Here is a 13617-nt window from a genome sequence, read left to right on the forward strand (position 1 = left end):
AAGCCCCCACTGCGATCCTGGAGGATCGAATTATCAAGAATCTAGATATCACACATGTAGTCAACACCACTGCCGACAGTCCTAATGCTATTTTAATCACTATGCTACTAGAACCTGGTGGAGGCACTGCCACTGACATCCAGCTTCATTAACACTGCACTTAAGTCTGAGCCTGGTCCACTGCAGTTTCAAAGAAAAAAGGGAATGCACAGCCCCCAATGTGAACTTCCTGCGTCAGATACTGACTTATGAGGAGCAGCTGTTTGGGAGCAGACTTACCGACTTGGACGACATCTGTTGATGACTGCGGGGAAAATGGGAACGGAAAGCAGTATACTTTTTTTTCTTCTTAAGTGGAGACTGAGAAGCTGCAGGGAAAACACTCGATCTCGGTTCACTATCCAAGTCCTCACTCTAAGCTGTCATATTTCAGATTATACAGATGTTGAATTTGTAACCTCTGTAAGCCTCAGTATAACACTTATGACATTTTGCTTGGTGACAGTTGATAGAACATGTACATTAATAAGGAAATTTTATTTAACTTTACATAAGAAAGGTTTATTATCTTCAGTTTCACTCAGTGATGTAATGATGTGCTGATACTGAGATACTACCTGTTTTGCAGCGTTGCTCATGTGGATATCTAAGATGACAAAGGCTTGCAAATAGCCAGTGTTTATCACAGACATATACAGTCTGTAGTGTTTACACTGGGCATTTCAGTTGAGACATAATGCAGTTAACAATTTGCCCCTCTGCGCGCGCACACACACACACACACACACACACACACACACACGTAGCTCCACCCTGTTGAATTCAGCTGAATGCAGAAGGAATTCACTCCCTACCATCCCACACTTTTTTTTTCTTTTTGTGAAGCTAGTAAGAATAATTTTTCTGGAATGTGGGAGGAAGATGATGAAAAATGTCTGTTCGTTCAATGTAAACGTTACAAAACTACACAAAACATCTGTTGAATGGAGATGATGGGCCCGGAGTGCAGATGCATACATGCAAAGTTGAGCACATAGGTTTTAGAGAAAGAGGAGAAAGAAAATATCTATCGGCAGTCTTTTAACACGTGGCATGTGACCTCACTGGAACGATTTCCACATTAAACACCAAAATACTCATCTTCGGTCGTGTCGGTACGGGTCAACACTATTACAGGCACCTCCCCTAACAATTTACAAACGACAGCCCCCTAAGTTTTCAGAAGCAGAGAGTGTATGCATGTGAGTCTGCACGTAGCATCGAGCCCCATCCTTTTAGAAATACAGCCCGAACCACCAGATAGCCAATAGTACACCGAATCATCACAGACAGGAAGAGCCACCGGACCGAGTCTCCAACTTCAGACCGTTAACTTCACTGAATCGGTGTGGGCTTCAGGGAGAGACCCCGACGGCTTCTGCTACAGGATGCTCTCGATTAGGTGACTATCGACCCCTTGAGTGAGATAAGAAATGTAGGCTTATCTAGAAAATGTGTTTACATTTCAGATAGTCACCAGTTTACAGATTACGTCTTTTCACAGTGTTTGTCGCTGTTACCAACAGCAACCGTTGTTTGCTGTGCGAGCTTTGATCTAGCGGCAATGAAAAGTAGAACAAAAGTAAGCCAAGTTTTAGGTTTCTGTGTTGTGGGTCAAAACAAAGATTATACTACTAAACTAAGCAGGAGGCAATGAGATGACCTGAACCAGTTAGTTAAACTAGAAAATAGCAAGAAAAGAAAACGTAACCTGGCTTTTCCCTGTGAAACTTTAGCTAGCTTTAGTTTTCCGGCATTCCAGCGCAATGCAGCGTGGGATGCTTCTGCCGTCATATTGCTTTATGCCTCATTTAACAGCCTCTATACATTTTATTTGTTAATGGCAAACATTTTTCACATTTAGTCTGTCATATTTCATAGTGACAAGGAGATAAAATGTCATATCGAGCTACAAACTTTGTTTATATGTAACTCCCCAAAAAACACCAACCAAGAAGTAAAAGCCTTCCTGCTGCAGTTCAGTCTGCAGCTTTCATTGACTGAGTTTTGCAGGTAATATCAGACTCTCCATCGGGCAGTGTGCAGTCTTCACACAGGAGGGAGTGGCGAAGACGTGGCAGTCCTCTTCCATGCACGTCCTGTGCTATCTGACTCCATAGCTGGAAAACTTGGAGACATTTTGTGCGATGAAGGAAGTTTCTCAGGGCAGACTCTCAAAAATAAAATTGTTTTTGTCAGGAGCAGGTTTAAACTTGGTATAACGTATTGCGAAGCCAGTTAGGCTATTAAAATTGTGCTTTTTTTGTCTGGGTGTTGTTCGTTTCATTACGTCCCCCCCTGTATTTATCTTAAATATTCCTTATGTATACTATGGATTAGTTATATTCTCATCATAACAGGTAAATAAGTTTTAGAGGTTTTTGGGTTTTTTTGTTTTTGTTTTTAAGGTACTAAATATGCACCAACATCTAATTCTAGATGTCTAAGGATTTCGAGCTCTTTCTTTTAACACTTTTTTAACACTTATTTCACTCTCATTGTGGCTGTTGCTGCTGCCTGGTACAACGTTTACAGCCCTATAGCTGAAAGTTGATTAGGAAAGCAGGAAGTGGTACAAGTGACATGACAGGATAAAGGCAAGTAAACTAGCAAATTGCTTTATCACATGACTTTATGGATTTATATCCATCCAAGGAATTTTTAAGGGTGGATACTTTTGAGGAAACGCGAACCCTGTGGTCCAACCAAAAGGAGTTGCCTTTTAGATTACACATGAACTGGTTTCTAGGTCAGTAAGACTTTGTTTTTATTCTTAGTTTTTTTTAATATGGGATGTACCAACATGCTTATTAACACAATCACCTCCTTTCACTTCCATGTGTGGCATGACCAGAACACTTGGTTTGAAATTAGAAATGTTCAATATACAGCTATCATTTTTGCATCACACTTAACTGAGTGTGAAAGAAAATTGTAGTAATTACCCTTCCTGGGTACAATAATTGCATTCTTCAAAACTTTTATCTTGGAAATCAGAAAGTGTAAGAGGCTGTTTATGGCTTTTAAGTGGCAGCACACATTATGCAGTTGCAGAAGTAGCTTGGTAGCAGTAGAGGATAATGGTAAGTTGTGTCTTGCTTCAGGTTTTTTTTTCCACCCTCTCTGCTTCCTTCTGCTGACCTAAATTGAAATCTCATATGAAGTCACTCTATTTTTTATTCTCATTCAAGACTTGCCCTTGTGGCAGAGTTGAACCTGCCTCAGCCTGCTGCTGGCTTACACTGAATAGTTTATGTACGCTTCATGATCTTCATTTTGCCTGTGCGCTTATGGGTGTGTGTGTGTGTATTTGTGTTTACACTATATTTATAACAAACCATCTCACTTGGTCAAGCAGCAGGCGTTTTATAATGTGGGGGATTTTTGGTCTTGATTCTTTTGGCTTAATTTCTTTCCAAAACTTTTGTCCAAGTCTGCTCTCTTGCTATTTTTCTTTTGAAAAACAAAAAGCCAAAATGTGATGTGCCACTGGCCAACATGGTTCGGTTTGGGTATATTTACAGTCTTAGTAGTTTGGAATTTTTTAGTACATTCTTGAGATAAATAAGTGATCTAATTTGATGTCAATCATGGCATGTGGCATGTTGTGGACATCCCAGAATATTTAAAAGTAAAATTCTTGCACATTTGCTCTGAATTTCTGTTATGTGGGTAAGAAAAAAAATTAGCACCACAGTAAAATTTGCGTGGTACTTCTTTATACTATTTGAAGTATAAAGAAGTGCATGTGAGAATGCACAATGGAGTCATGCATTCTCCTGTAATTTGTGGCTGCAAGAAACAAAAGATCACAGTGCTGCCTGTCCCAGGCCTAACTGCCAGCCTCAAAGCTAAACCAGACATATTTTAGTAGTGTGTCTGGTTTAGCTCTTTAATTATATGACTAGAATAAATTGGATTATGGTGATACCTTATCATAGAAATTAAAATGTCTTCAAAATAGGTAGGTCATTCACTGACTCTTTTAATCTGCATGTTTTATTAATTTAATGCTCTTCTCTCACTCTTTATCAGAATGGAGCTGCCGTGTTACTGTTTATTGCTGCTGAGCTGCCTGCAGTCGCTCTCAGCCCACGCTGACTTCTTCACTTCTACAGGTAAAAGACTTGTGTTATGTTACTACACAGACACAAGGCCAAGAAATTTTAAAGCTCGTACTAATTTTATAAGATTAGTATAGTTTATCATTTCAGTGTTTGCAATTAATATGTGTTTGTTTCTTTCAGGCCAGATGACAGATCTGTTGTACACAGAAAAAGATCTCGTCACCTCTTTGAAGGACTACATCAGAGCAGAGGAGAGCAAACTAGAGCAGATCAAACGGTGAGTTTGTCAACTCCTGGGTGTGATTTGCTGCTGGGGGCATTTCTCCCTTCTCGTCGTCATGTCCTTGCATCTGCTAAATTATTTTTATCCCAGTGCCAGAGTCAACCAAGCACCGCAATCGCTAGCTAAAATAGAGAGAAATAAAAAGGATACGGAGTGCAGAAACATTCCAACTGTGTTAACCACATGTCTGATCATTTCCATCAGAATCCCCTACAAAGATGAGATATGCAGCTTCTTATTTCAACTTTCTTAACTACAGTTATGTACCGGGGCAGCTGACTCACATCGCACAGTTAGAAAACTTTGATATGGAGGAGTGGGTCTCTGAATTAATGTTACCTGCACAGTTAGTTGGTGTTGCAACTGGTACAGCTGCTGTGTGGAGAAGCCACACTCCTGTATGAAAAGATCAACCCTAACCTGACCCTCATTCACTGGATGAAGTTAGGACCTGTGATCCGTGATGCTTTAGGACACATTACAGAGCTGAGTCAGCAGTAAACGAGGATTTAATTCTGACAGGTTTATTGTTTATTGGGTTTATTGTTGCTTATTGGATTTGGATGATAATATTGATTGATAATGACTGATAATATAGCTTGATAATTGATAATATATACAGCTATCAACTTCATTTAAAAAAATAATTTGCAAGTGTCTATAAACATTGTGGTTAGCTCCATGTTTAATTTCTGAAGTTGCTTTCCTAAAACTCCATAAATATTATATATGACAGCCGTAATAATAGGTAGCTTGCTTACAAGTGTAATCAACACACTTTAATCCATATTACCTTTTTTGTGATAGGTGGGCTGAAAAATTGGATTCCTTGACAGTTACTGCCACGCAGGACCCTGAAGGCTTTCTGGGACACCCTGTGAATGCCTTCAAACTGGTGAAGAGGTTGAACACAGAGTGGGGGGACCTGGAGAGTCTTGTGCTCCGTGACACCACTGGAGGTATGAACAGTAAAGCCCAGGTTCAAATAATAACACTGTAATATTTGGTTTTATAAATGAGTGGTAAAAACTTGCAGAAAAAGTGCAACACAGAAGTACACTAAAACATTGACTTGTTTGTTTTAGGTGTATGTGGATGGATGAAACTCCCATCTAACTGTTCACCTCATGAAATTTTAAGAGAAAGTGTTAAATGTCACTTTGAGTGATTAATGTGCCCACACATAGAATACTTTATCGTGCCATTTTTCTCAGGATTTATTTCCAACCTGACCATCCAGAGACAGCACTTCCCAAATGACGAGGACCAGACCGGAGCTGCCAAAGCTCTCATCCGGTTACAAGACACTTACAGACTTGATGCCAACACAATCTCTACGGGAAACTTACCTGGTAAAATCCTCCGAACAGTTGCATGTCACACATAAATGGCATGAGTTCACATGCCCATGGGCCTATTTGTTCATTAAGGATTCAATGTACAGATATAAAGACAAAGTGACTGCCACGAAAGTCACAATAAATGTCAGACTATGTGAGTTTTTTGGGGGAAGGGTTTGATTGTTTTCTGATTTCTTTTCCCCCCCTCCTGTGTGTACTCCTAACTAGGAGTGAAATACAAGAGCCACATGACAGCAGAGGACTGTTTTGAGCTGGGGAAAATTGCCTACTCCGATGCCGATTACTACCACACAGAGCTGTGGATGGCCCAGGCCCTGAAACAGCTCGATGAGGGAGAGGAGTCCACTTTAGATAAGGTGACAGTGATCGACTACCTCAGCTACGCCATTTACCAGCAGGGGGAGATGGAGCGTGCAATGGAGTATACAAAGAGGTTGATTGAACTGGGTGAGTCTCTTCATATTCTAAAGAATTAAGAAGTAAGACTGTAATAGTGTGGAACTTGCTTTAATTTGGCCAAACAAAATAAATTATTGTTGGGTATTTTAAGCAAGGTTTAGACTGAAGGACAGACTAAACAGAGGTGAGGCACAGGTCAACATTTCCGAGCCAGACAGACATAAACAGTTCAGGCAGTTGCTATGTTGGGGCATAACATCTGTGCTGTAACAAATCTGTGGGGTCTTGTCTCAAAACGCTGCTGTTTGTACCAGCAAAACAGTTATCTGTATAGCACAATTCACAGAGCGGTGAAATCTATTTTTTAAAAATGACCGGGTATTGCTTTTTTTTAGAGACTTTGTCACTTGTCCCCTTTTATTTATTGACGTTACGGATTAACCAGGAATAAGAGAGGATTTCAGTGTGTCCAGGTACAGTTTAAACCACTGCCAGACTTTCCAAAGCAGTGTTAATGTCAATTTTATTGATATTTTTATTATATTATATTTATATATTTATATTATATTTTACACATAAACTCAGTGTGCTTAACATAAAATATAAAAACATTAAAAACCCATGTAAGTCTGCAATGCCTTAAGGCTTGTAAAAACAAAAAAACTAAACTGTACAAAGGAATAACATGCATGGTAACATACACACAGACAAGCACGTACACAAAAGTGTTATTAAGTGTAAGTGTGTGAGAAAAATAAAGGTTTTATGTTAAGTTAAGTTTGTTTTTGAATGTAGACATGATTGTAATTGACCTCAGATGAATAGGAAGCTTGTTCCAAAGAACAGAGCAACAGAAACTGAAAGCACCCTCAGCACACTTAGATCAAATTCTGGGGACAGTTAAAAGATCTGCACCTGATGACTTGAGAGGTCTTATTGGGTTATAGACACCCAGCAAGTGAGAGATGTACTTGTGTGTGTGTGGGGGGGTGGGGGGGGGGCAAATCACTGAGTACGTTATGAACTAGTAGAAGGATTTAAAACAATCAAAGCTCAAAACCAATAGAGTGCGAAATAGCTTCCTTACCCGAGCTGCTGTCTCCATCACACCTCTTTGCCAATCAGTGCACCAATTCAAAGGTACAAACCATTTGTACTGCTGTTTTCTTCTGTCCAAGAAAGTGACACTGTCGGCTATCAGTTTAGCAGTAGTAAACAGTCCCCTTGCTGTTATTTTGAAAGTTATGTTGCTTCCTGGGCCATGTCCTGCTAAAAGGGTGCCAAAGCACCCGAAGGACATTGTCCCAATGGATTGCAATGTCTCAGACTGCAGCTTTTGACAGTAGTCCTCCATCTGAGTTGAAGTCATCATTACTGACTGATGGCGTATATTTGTCATGTTAGAAGCGATGTTGTTTTAGTTTGCATTGCTGCTTGTAATCACCACTGATGTTTTCTCCTGGTTTTTCACACATAGACCCAGAGCACCCGCGTGGCAAGAGCAACCTGAAGTACTTTGAGTTTCAGTTGGAGAAGCAAAAAAAGGCTGCAGAGGAAGAAGCTCCAAAACAGAAGGAGCGCGAGAAAAGAGAAACAGCTGAAAAGAAGAAGAAGCAGAAGAAGTCCAAAAAGGCTTTCTCTCTGATCCCAGAAAGGGAGAAATATGAGATGCTTTGCCGTGGAGAGGGTATCAAAATGGTGAGGAAGAGCTGAAAGCAATTTATAACTTGCATACTGCAGCTCAGTTTTAACTTTTTGTGTGCTCTTTTCTTTTCTCTAAATCAGACGCCTCGTAGGCAGAGCAGGTTGTTCTGTCGTTACTACGATAACAATCGTAACCCCAGTTTACTGCTGGCGCCCGTCAAACAGCAGGATGAGTGGGACCGCCCCTACATTGTTCGCTACCTTGACATCATCTCTGATGCAGAAATTGAGAGAATCAAGCAGCTGGCAAAACCACGAGTAAGCAGTTCAGATTTTAGGATTTCATAGGTGGTTTGGGATGGCAAAGGATGGGAGGTCAAAGCTGTTATTAGCAACGCATACTTTAATATCTTTATGTGTTTATCTGTGTGTGCTTCACAGCTACGCAGGGCAACCATCTCCAACCCCATCACAGGAGTGCTGGAGACAGCTTCTTACAGGATCAGTAAAAGGTAAGACAGAGCATGATGATGAGGAGGAGAAAATCTTATTTTCCCCTTTAATAACTGAGCTCACGTCTTCTTCTGTACTCCCGTCTGATCACAGCTGCATGTTTCTGCCCCTCATAAAGGCCATCCTAAAGGCTCTTGAGCTGAAGCACTCTCTCCTGCTGAAAATACGTTTTCTAAAAATAAAGAAACATCTGTAGCTTTTTCCCCCCAAATAATCCTAAATGAAAGGGAAATGCTAAATTACTAACGCGACTGAATATGTAGCTATTTGTGGACGAGTTGGATTATCCAACTCTTTTTTGAGGACCTTTTTATGGGTCTGTTTCTGCTCAAGTGTCTGCTCCACGGAGGTAACACATGAAGGTAGCAGAGGGGAAAGATATTACTCTTTTACTAGTTGATACTAACATTATTTCTTTTGTGAGCTGCCTTTTCTTTCCCTCTTTTCCTCCTTATTATGTTTTGTCCGTCCTTGTGCATGTGTGCTTCCGCAGTCCATTTTCCTTCCTTCTTTGATACTGCTCTTCCTGCTTCTACGTGTCCTGCTGTTGGAAATGCTGTAGTTAACGGGAGCTGTGGTGACTGAACCCCATTCAAGGAAAATCCCTGTGAGGTAAGGGGTCAAAGATCACTTGGAAGGACTCTCTCCCTTCCCCTGCTCATTTGACTTCATATCTATACCAGGCTACCTGAGTTTTGGACCTGAGCTGGATTTTTATGTCCCATAGCATTGTTTGGAAATCACTTTCCAATACAAGGCCATTTTTCTGTAGTTCTATATTTTGTACAAGATCTGTTTTAAAAAAGAGACATTGTGAAACATCAAAGGCCTATGTAGTGCAGATAAATGACCGTTCAATTTTTATAGATGCCTTGCTCACTGTTTTAAATTCAAATTTAAATCCCATCCTAAAAATAGCACGTTAGCAGCCCACCAAAACCCCATGCTTTCTTTGGTTTTACTGCAGTTGGTAATTAATGTGTGTGGGTGTCAGGGTGTGGTGTTTCTTTTAAAGTTTTGTATGCATGCATGACAGCCGGCACGTCTTTCTAACTTGAGTGAACTTGAGGTAACAGACAGATGGAAGAAATCAGAACAGTTTGAACTCCATTTAAACGACTGCAAGAGACTTAAGGAAATAATCCACTGGCTCATGCTTCATTCAATATCCATTTATAAAATATGACCTATCAGTACAAACTGAATGAAAAAAGATGACACACACAGACACACGTGTTAATGCTGATCTGCAGGCATTCTTAAAAACATGATGAAGAAGCTATATGGGCGAAGAATCATCTCACTGCCTTTGTAACGTCTTTAAAAAACTTGTTTTCCTCAACCCACATTAGAGTGTGTTGGAATTGTCTCTCACATAATGGCAACTGCAAGTTCGTGTTAAGAGGATGGACATTTTTATTTTGTTTTTAGTGGATATTATGGCCAGAAAAAAATATTTTATCTAGTCCTAAACCACACTATAGAAATATCTTCAAAGATATTCATTAGATATTGTAAAGCTGGATATTGTTCCCATTTTCCATTCCCTCTGCAACTCTACTTTGCTTCTGTATCCTAATATTGCCATTTACAAACTCACGTTGGTTTTTGTTGGCTTTTGATTCCAAGTTTCCTGCGTAGCATGCCTCTCAGACACTTTTTACAGAAGCATCTAGTGGATAAAATGTGTGCCTTACTGAAATATGTTTCCCATGCTGTTTCATTCTCAGTTTCTCTGTGTTCCCTTCTATATTCTAGTGCTTGGCTCACTGAATATGATGATCCAATGATTGAAATGATCAATAACAGAATTGAAGGTGTCACCGGGCTTGAAATGGACACTGCAGAAGAGTTACAGGTAAAAAAGTTATTTCAAAACCAACAAAAAACTGTACATGACCACCAAATGAAGCAAACAAGTTTCCCTGTTTCCTCTGTTAGAAACTGATTTTTTTTACATGTATTTGTCTGCAGGTTGCAAATTATGGTGTTGGAGGTCAATACGAACCTCACTTTGACTTTGGAAGGGTACGTTCTTTTTCTGTTTGCCACAGTTAATGTACTGCTGCATTAATGTGGTAGGATGTTTAACATGGTATTGGTTATCTCCGTACAGAAAGATGAGCCAGATGCCTTTAAAGAGCTGGGAACTGGGAATCGTATTGCAACGTGTCTTTTCTATGTGAGTGATCACCCCTTTGGACCAGCATTAACCTTCTTTTATTTATTGAAGTTTGATTTTTACTATACTAATTGCCTATGCTGGTACTGAAATTAATTTAGCAGTCAGTGACACAGTCATTGTTATAATTAAAGTAGACATTGTTGACTTATAAGTCTGCATATTTGATAATACTGAGAAAACTATCGTATTAAGTTTCAGTATACAAATTTAGAATGAACCCTGTCACTGCACATAGTGCTAGCAAAGGGCTAGCATAGTATCGGGGGCTAGCTGTCATCTGTGACTATGGGCTTTAGTGTCTTTGCTGTGATAGGACAAAATTTACTCTGCTGATGTGATAAGAGAAACAATAGCATCTAAATTCTCAATTCAAATACAGTACGTTCAGTATTATTACTTAATCGTAAAGTCATGTGACTCCTCACCTTGAAACAGTGTCACAAAGCATTTACATGAGTGAGGGGCCATGCTTGTTAGTCATGAGGAACATGGGTAAATTTGGAAACAGGAGGATTTTATTTTACTCAAAAAATGCACAAAACTATTAACAAAAATTATATTTGAAATAAGTTCTAGGAACCTCAGCAAAAGAGGTCAAATAATCTGAACTCAAATCAGACTCAGAAATTAAAAAACGGACTAATAAAATGAACTAACTGCTTAAACAAAACCAAACACAACTGAGCAGAAATTGACTCAGCATGCAGGAAACAAATGGAAACTTAAGTCTTGGCTGATCACACCAACTTAGACACACTGGGAAGCAAAATAAATAATGATCTGTTATTGATCTGTTATCCAGAGAAACCACATACTGTAGCAGCTAATTTAACAGCTACTTCAGCATAAATAATACATTGAACATAAGATTAAACACATTAACAGTGTTTACTTTACAAAAGTTAATTAAATCTGCATACTACACACAAGAACTATTCTATCTTCAACTTCATTTTATATGAAACTAAGGATCTCATATAAGTTGTTTAAATTACACTGCTGGATTTTTCTTCTGTCTCTGTTGTAGATGAGTGACGTAGCAGCAGGTGGAGCCACAGTATTCCCAGATGTTGGTGCAGCAGTTTGGCCTCAAAAGGTAAATGTTGATATTACTCCTCTTATAAATGTCCATTAATATTGGTTTTCCAGCTAATCCTATTATGTAACAAACTGAAGGATTTTGTAAAAAAGGTCACAGATGTCCATAATAAAGTACACACCGTACATAATAAAAGAGAAAAATATACTTATTCAAGCACTTTTTCTCTCCAAAACACATTTTATTAATGGTAAAGGAGCGTTTTCATCCAATATAAGCTCATTTAGCGGAAATAACTGCCAATTTGTTCATAAAAGGATTCTTTCATGTGCCCCCATGCTCTTATAATGTTTTTAACTGCCATTTTAACAATCCCAGTATAGCAAGAGAACACATGTATTTAAATTTTGCTTTATTTATCATTTCACTTCTGAGAAATCTGTTGCAAGTACTTTAGGAAACCAAGTCTTGGCTCTCTGAGATGATGTGCAGAACTACTTAACCATTGGTGCCTGTTTGTTTTCCAGGGTACTGCAGTGTTCTGGTACAATTTGTTTGCCAGCGGGGAGGGAGACTACAGCACTCGACATGCAGCTTGTCCAGTGTTGGTGGGCAACAAGTGGGGTGAGTTTGATTGTTCTTGTTGGCTATAAAGCCGTCTACCTGAGTAAGCATTGTATAAAAGAATAGTGCTTGATTTGAGGACTTGGGGATTTTGGATGATTTTGAGACACCAACACAAGGCCCAACTTCTGTTGAGCCTGTGTCCTCCACCTCCCTCAACTCTATTTACACTTTTAAACATTAAAATTATATTTAACAATTAAGACAATGCCATTTAAAAAGTCTGAAAAAGACATTTTAGTGTCAATCACTGCTTGATTAATAATGTTACTACACTGGCCAAAATAATTGTGATTTTACAGATGTTTTACATATTTAAATGTGTGAGTGTGTGTGTGTGTAAGACTGGGCTTATGATTAATCTATCTGTGTATTTTTCTTTCCCTCATCAGTATCAAACAAGTGGATTCATGAAAGAGGCCAGGAGTGGAGGCGACCTTGTGGCCTAAGTGAATCTGAATGATTGTCCTCATCACCTTCGTGGCCCTCTCTTCCCCTCCTTGTGAAACACCCAGGACTAAAGAACTGTGCTGCAGATCACAGCGTGATGATGGATACACATGGATACAAAGAGTCTAAATGGCTCACCTCCTTTCTATAAACACTGACTTGTGTTTTTTCTTTCCTCTCGCTCTCCACTTGTTAGTCAGTTTCAAAGACTGTTTTGGTTAATGTCAAACTCCTGGACTGTATTGGCATTAAGGTGCCAAGGTGACATGTTCATAAGGTTTTGTTGGATGGTTTTGAGAAACACTTGAGCCCCTTTGTTTGCACTCTGAATGAACCTTAGAAAATACTAAACTGCATCAGAGATGTTTGTCTTTTCTGACAAGTCAGTTTATGTTCAGGCTGAGCTTTCCCTGGGAAACACTCCAAAGAATTGAAAATTATGACCATAATCTAGGATTGTGGGGGGTTTTTTGGTGGAAAAATAAACACTTTATTTCCTGTAAGCTGTGTAAAGATCCAGAAGTGGTTTTAGTTTCTTGCAGTCTATGCAGTACATTATCACATGTTGCTGATCTGCCTAAATGCCACTGTTTATCACTCATTGTTGCAAAATGTAGTGTGCACACATGCATGGGTACACTTACAGAGAGGTGCATACACCCCGATACTGCATAACATTAATTTTATATTTATGTGTTTTTCCTGGATTTAATCCTCACTGTGTTAGTGTTATGTGAGGGGGGAAAACAAGCACTACATTTTCCCATAACGGAGTCAAATAGTGATTCTTTAGAGTAGGTTTGGAAGAGTGTGACCAATACTTTCAGTGTATATAATGTGTTGGGGTTTTTTTAAGAAAGAGGCATTTTATTTATATGTCCTAAAAACAAGTTTATGTTGTTTATGCTTTAAATGGAAAAAAACAATGCATTTTTCTTTTCTACAATAAACTACGTTACAATAAATAAGATGATCAACTGTCCTTCTGCAGTGTGTGTGTGATGGGATTTTTT

The 13617-nt window shown here is 39.1% G+C and overlaps 1 protein-coding gene across 1 annotated transcript; it reads left to right on the top strand.

Moving 5' to 3' along the window:
• The first annotated feature begins 1112 nt into the window (after positions 1 to 1112).
• p4ha1b (prolyl 4-hydroxylase, alpha polypeptide I b) lies at positions 1113 to 13586 on the top strand. The gene is made up of 15 exons (XM_085477370.1): positions 1113 to 1441; positions 4075 to 4157; positions 4287 to 4383; positions 5197 to 5348; positions 5604 to 5741; positions 5958 to 6197; positions 7627 to 7847; positions 7935 to 8111; positions 8235 to 8305; positions 10065 to 10164; positions 10281 to 10334; positions 10423 to 10488; positions 11519 to 11587; positions 12058 to 12154; positions 12547 to 13586. The coding sequence occupies exons 1-15, from the start codon at positions 1428 to 1430 to the stop codon at positions 12615 to 12617; spliced, it is 1650 nt and encodes a 549-aa protein (XP_085333496.1). The 5' UTR covers positions 1113 to 1427; the 3' UTR covers positions 12618 to 13586.
• The last annotated feature ends 31 nt before the right edge of the window (positions 13587 to 13617 follow it).

The sequence above is a fragment of the Copadichromis virginalis genome, linkage group LG13 (assembly GCF_057382275.1).
Source record: "Copadichromis virginalis isolate Kocher_CV1m ecotype Utaka linkage group LG13, C_Virginalis_male_GT1.1, whole genome shotgun sequence".
Lineage (NCBI taxonomy): Eukaryota > Metazoa > Chordata > Actinopteri > Cichliformes > Cichlidae > Copadichromis > Copadichromis virginalis.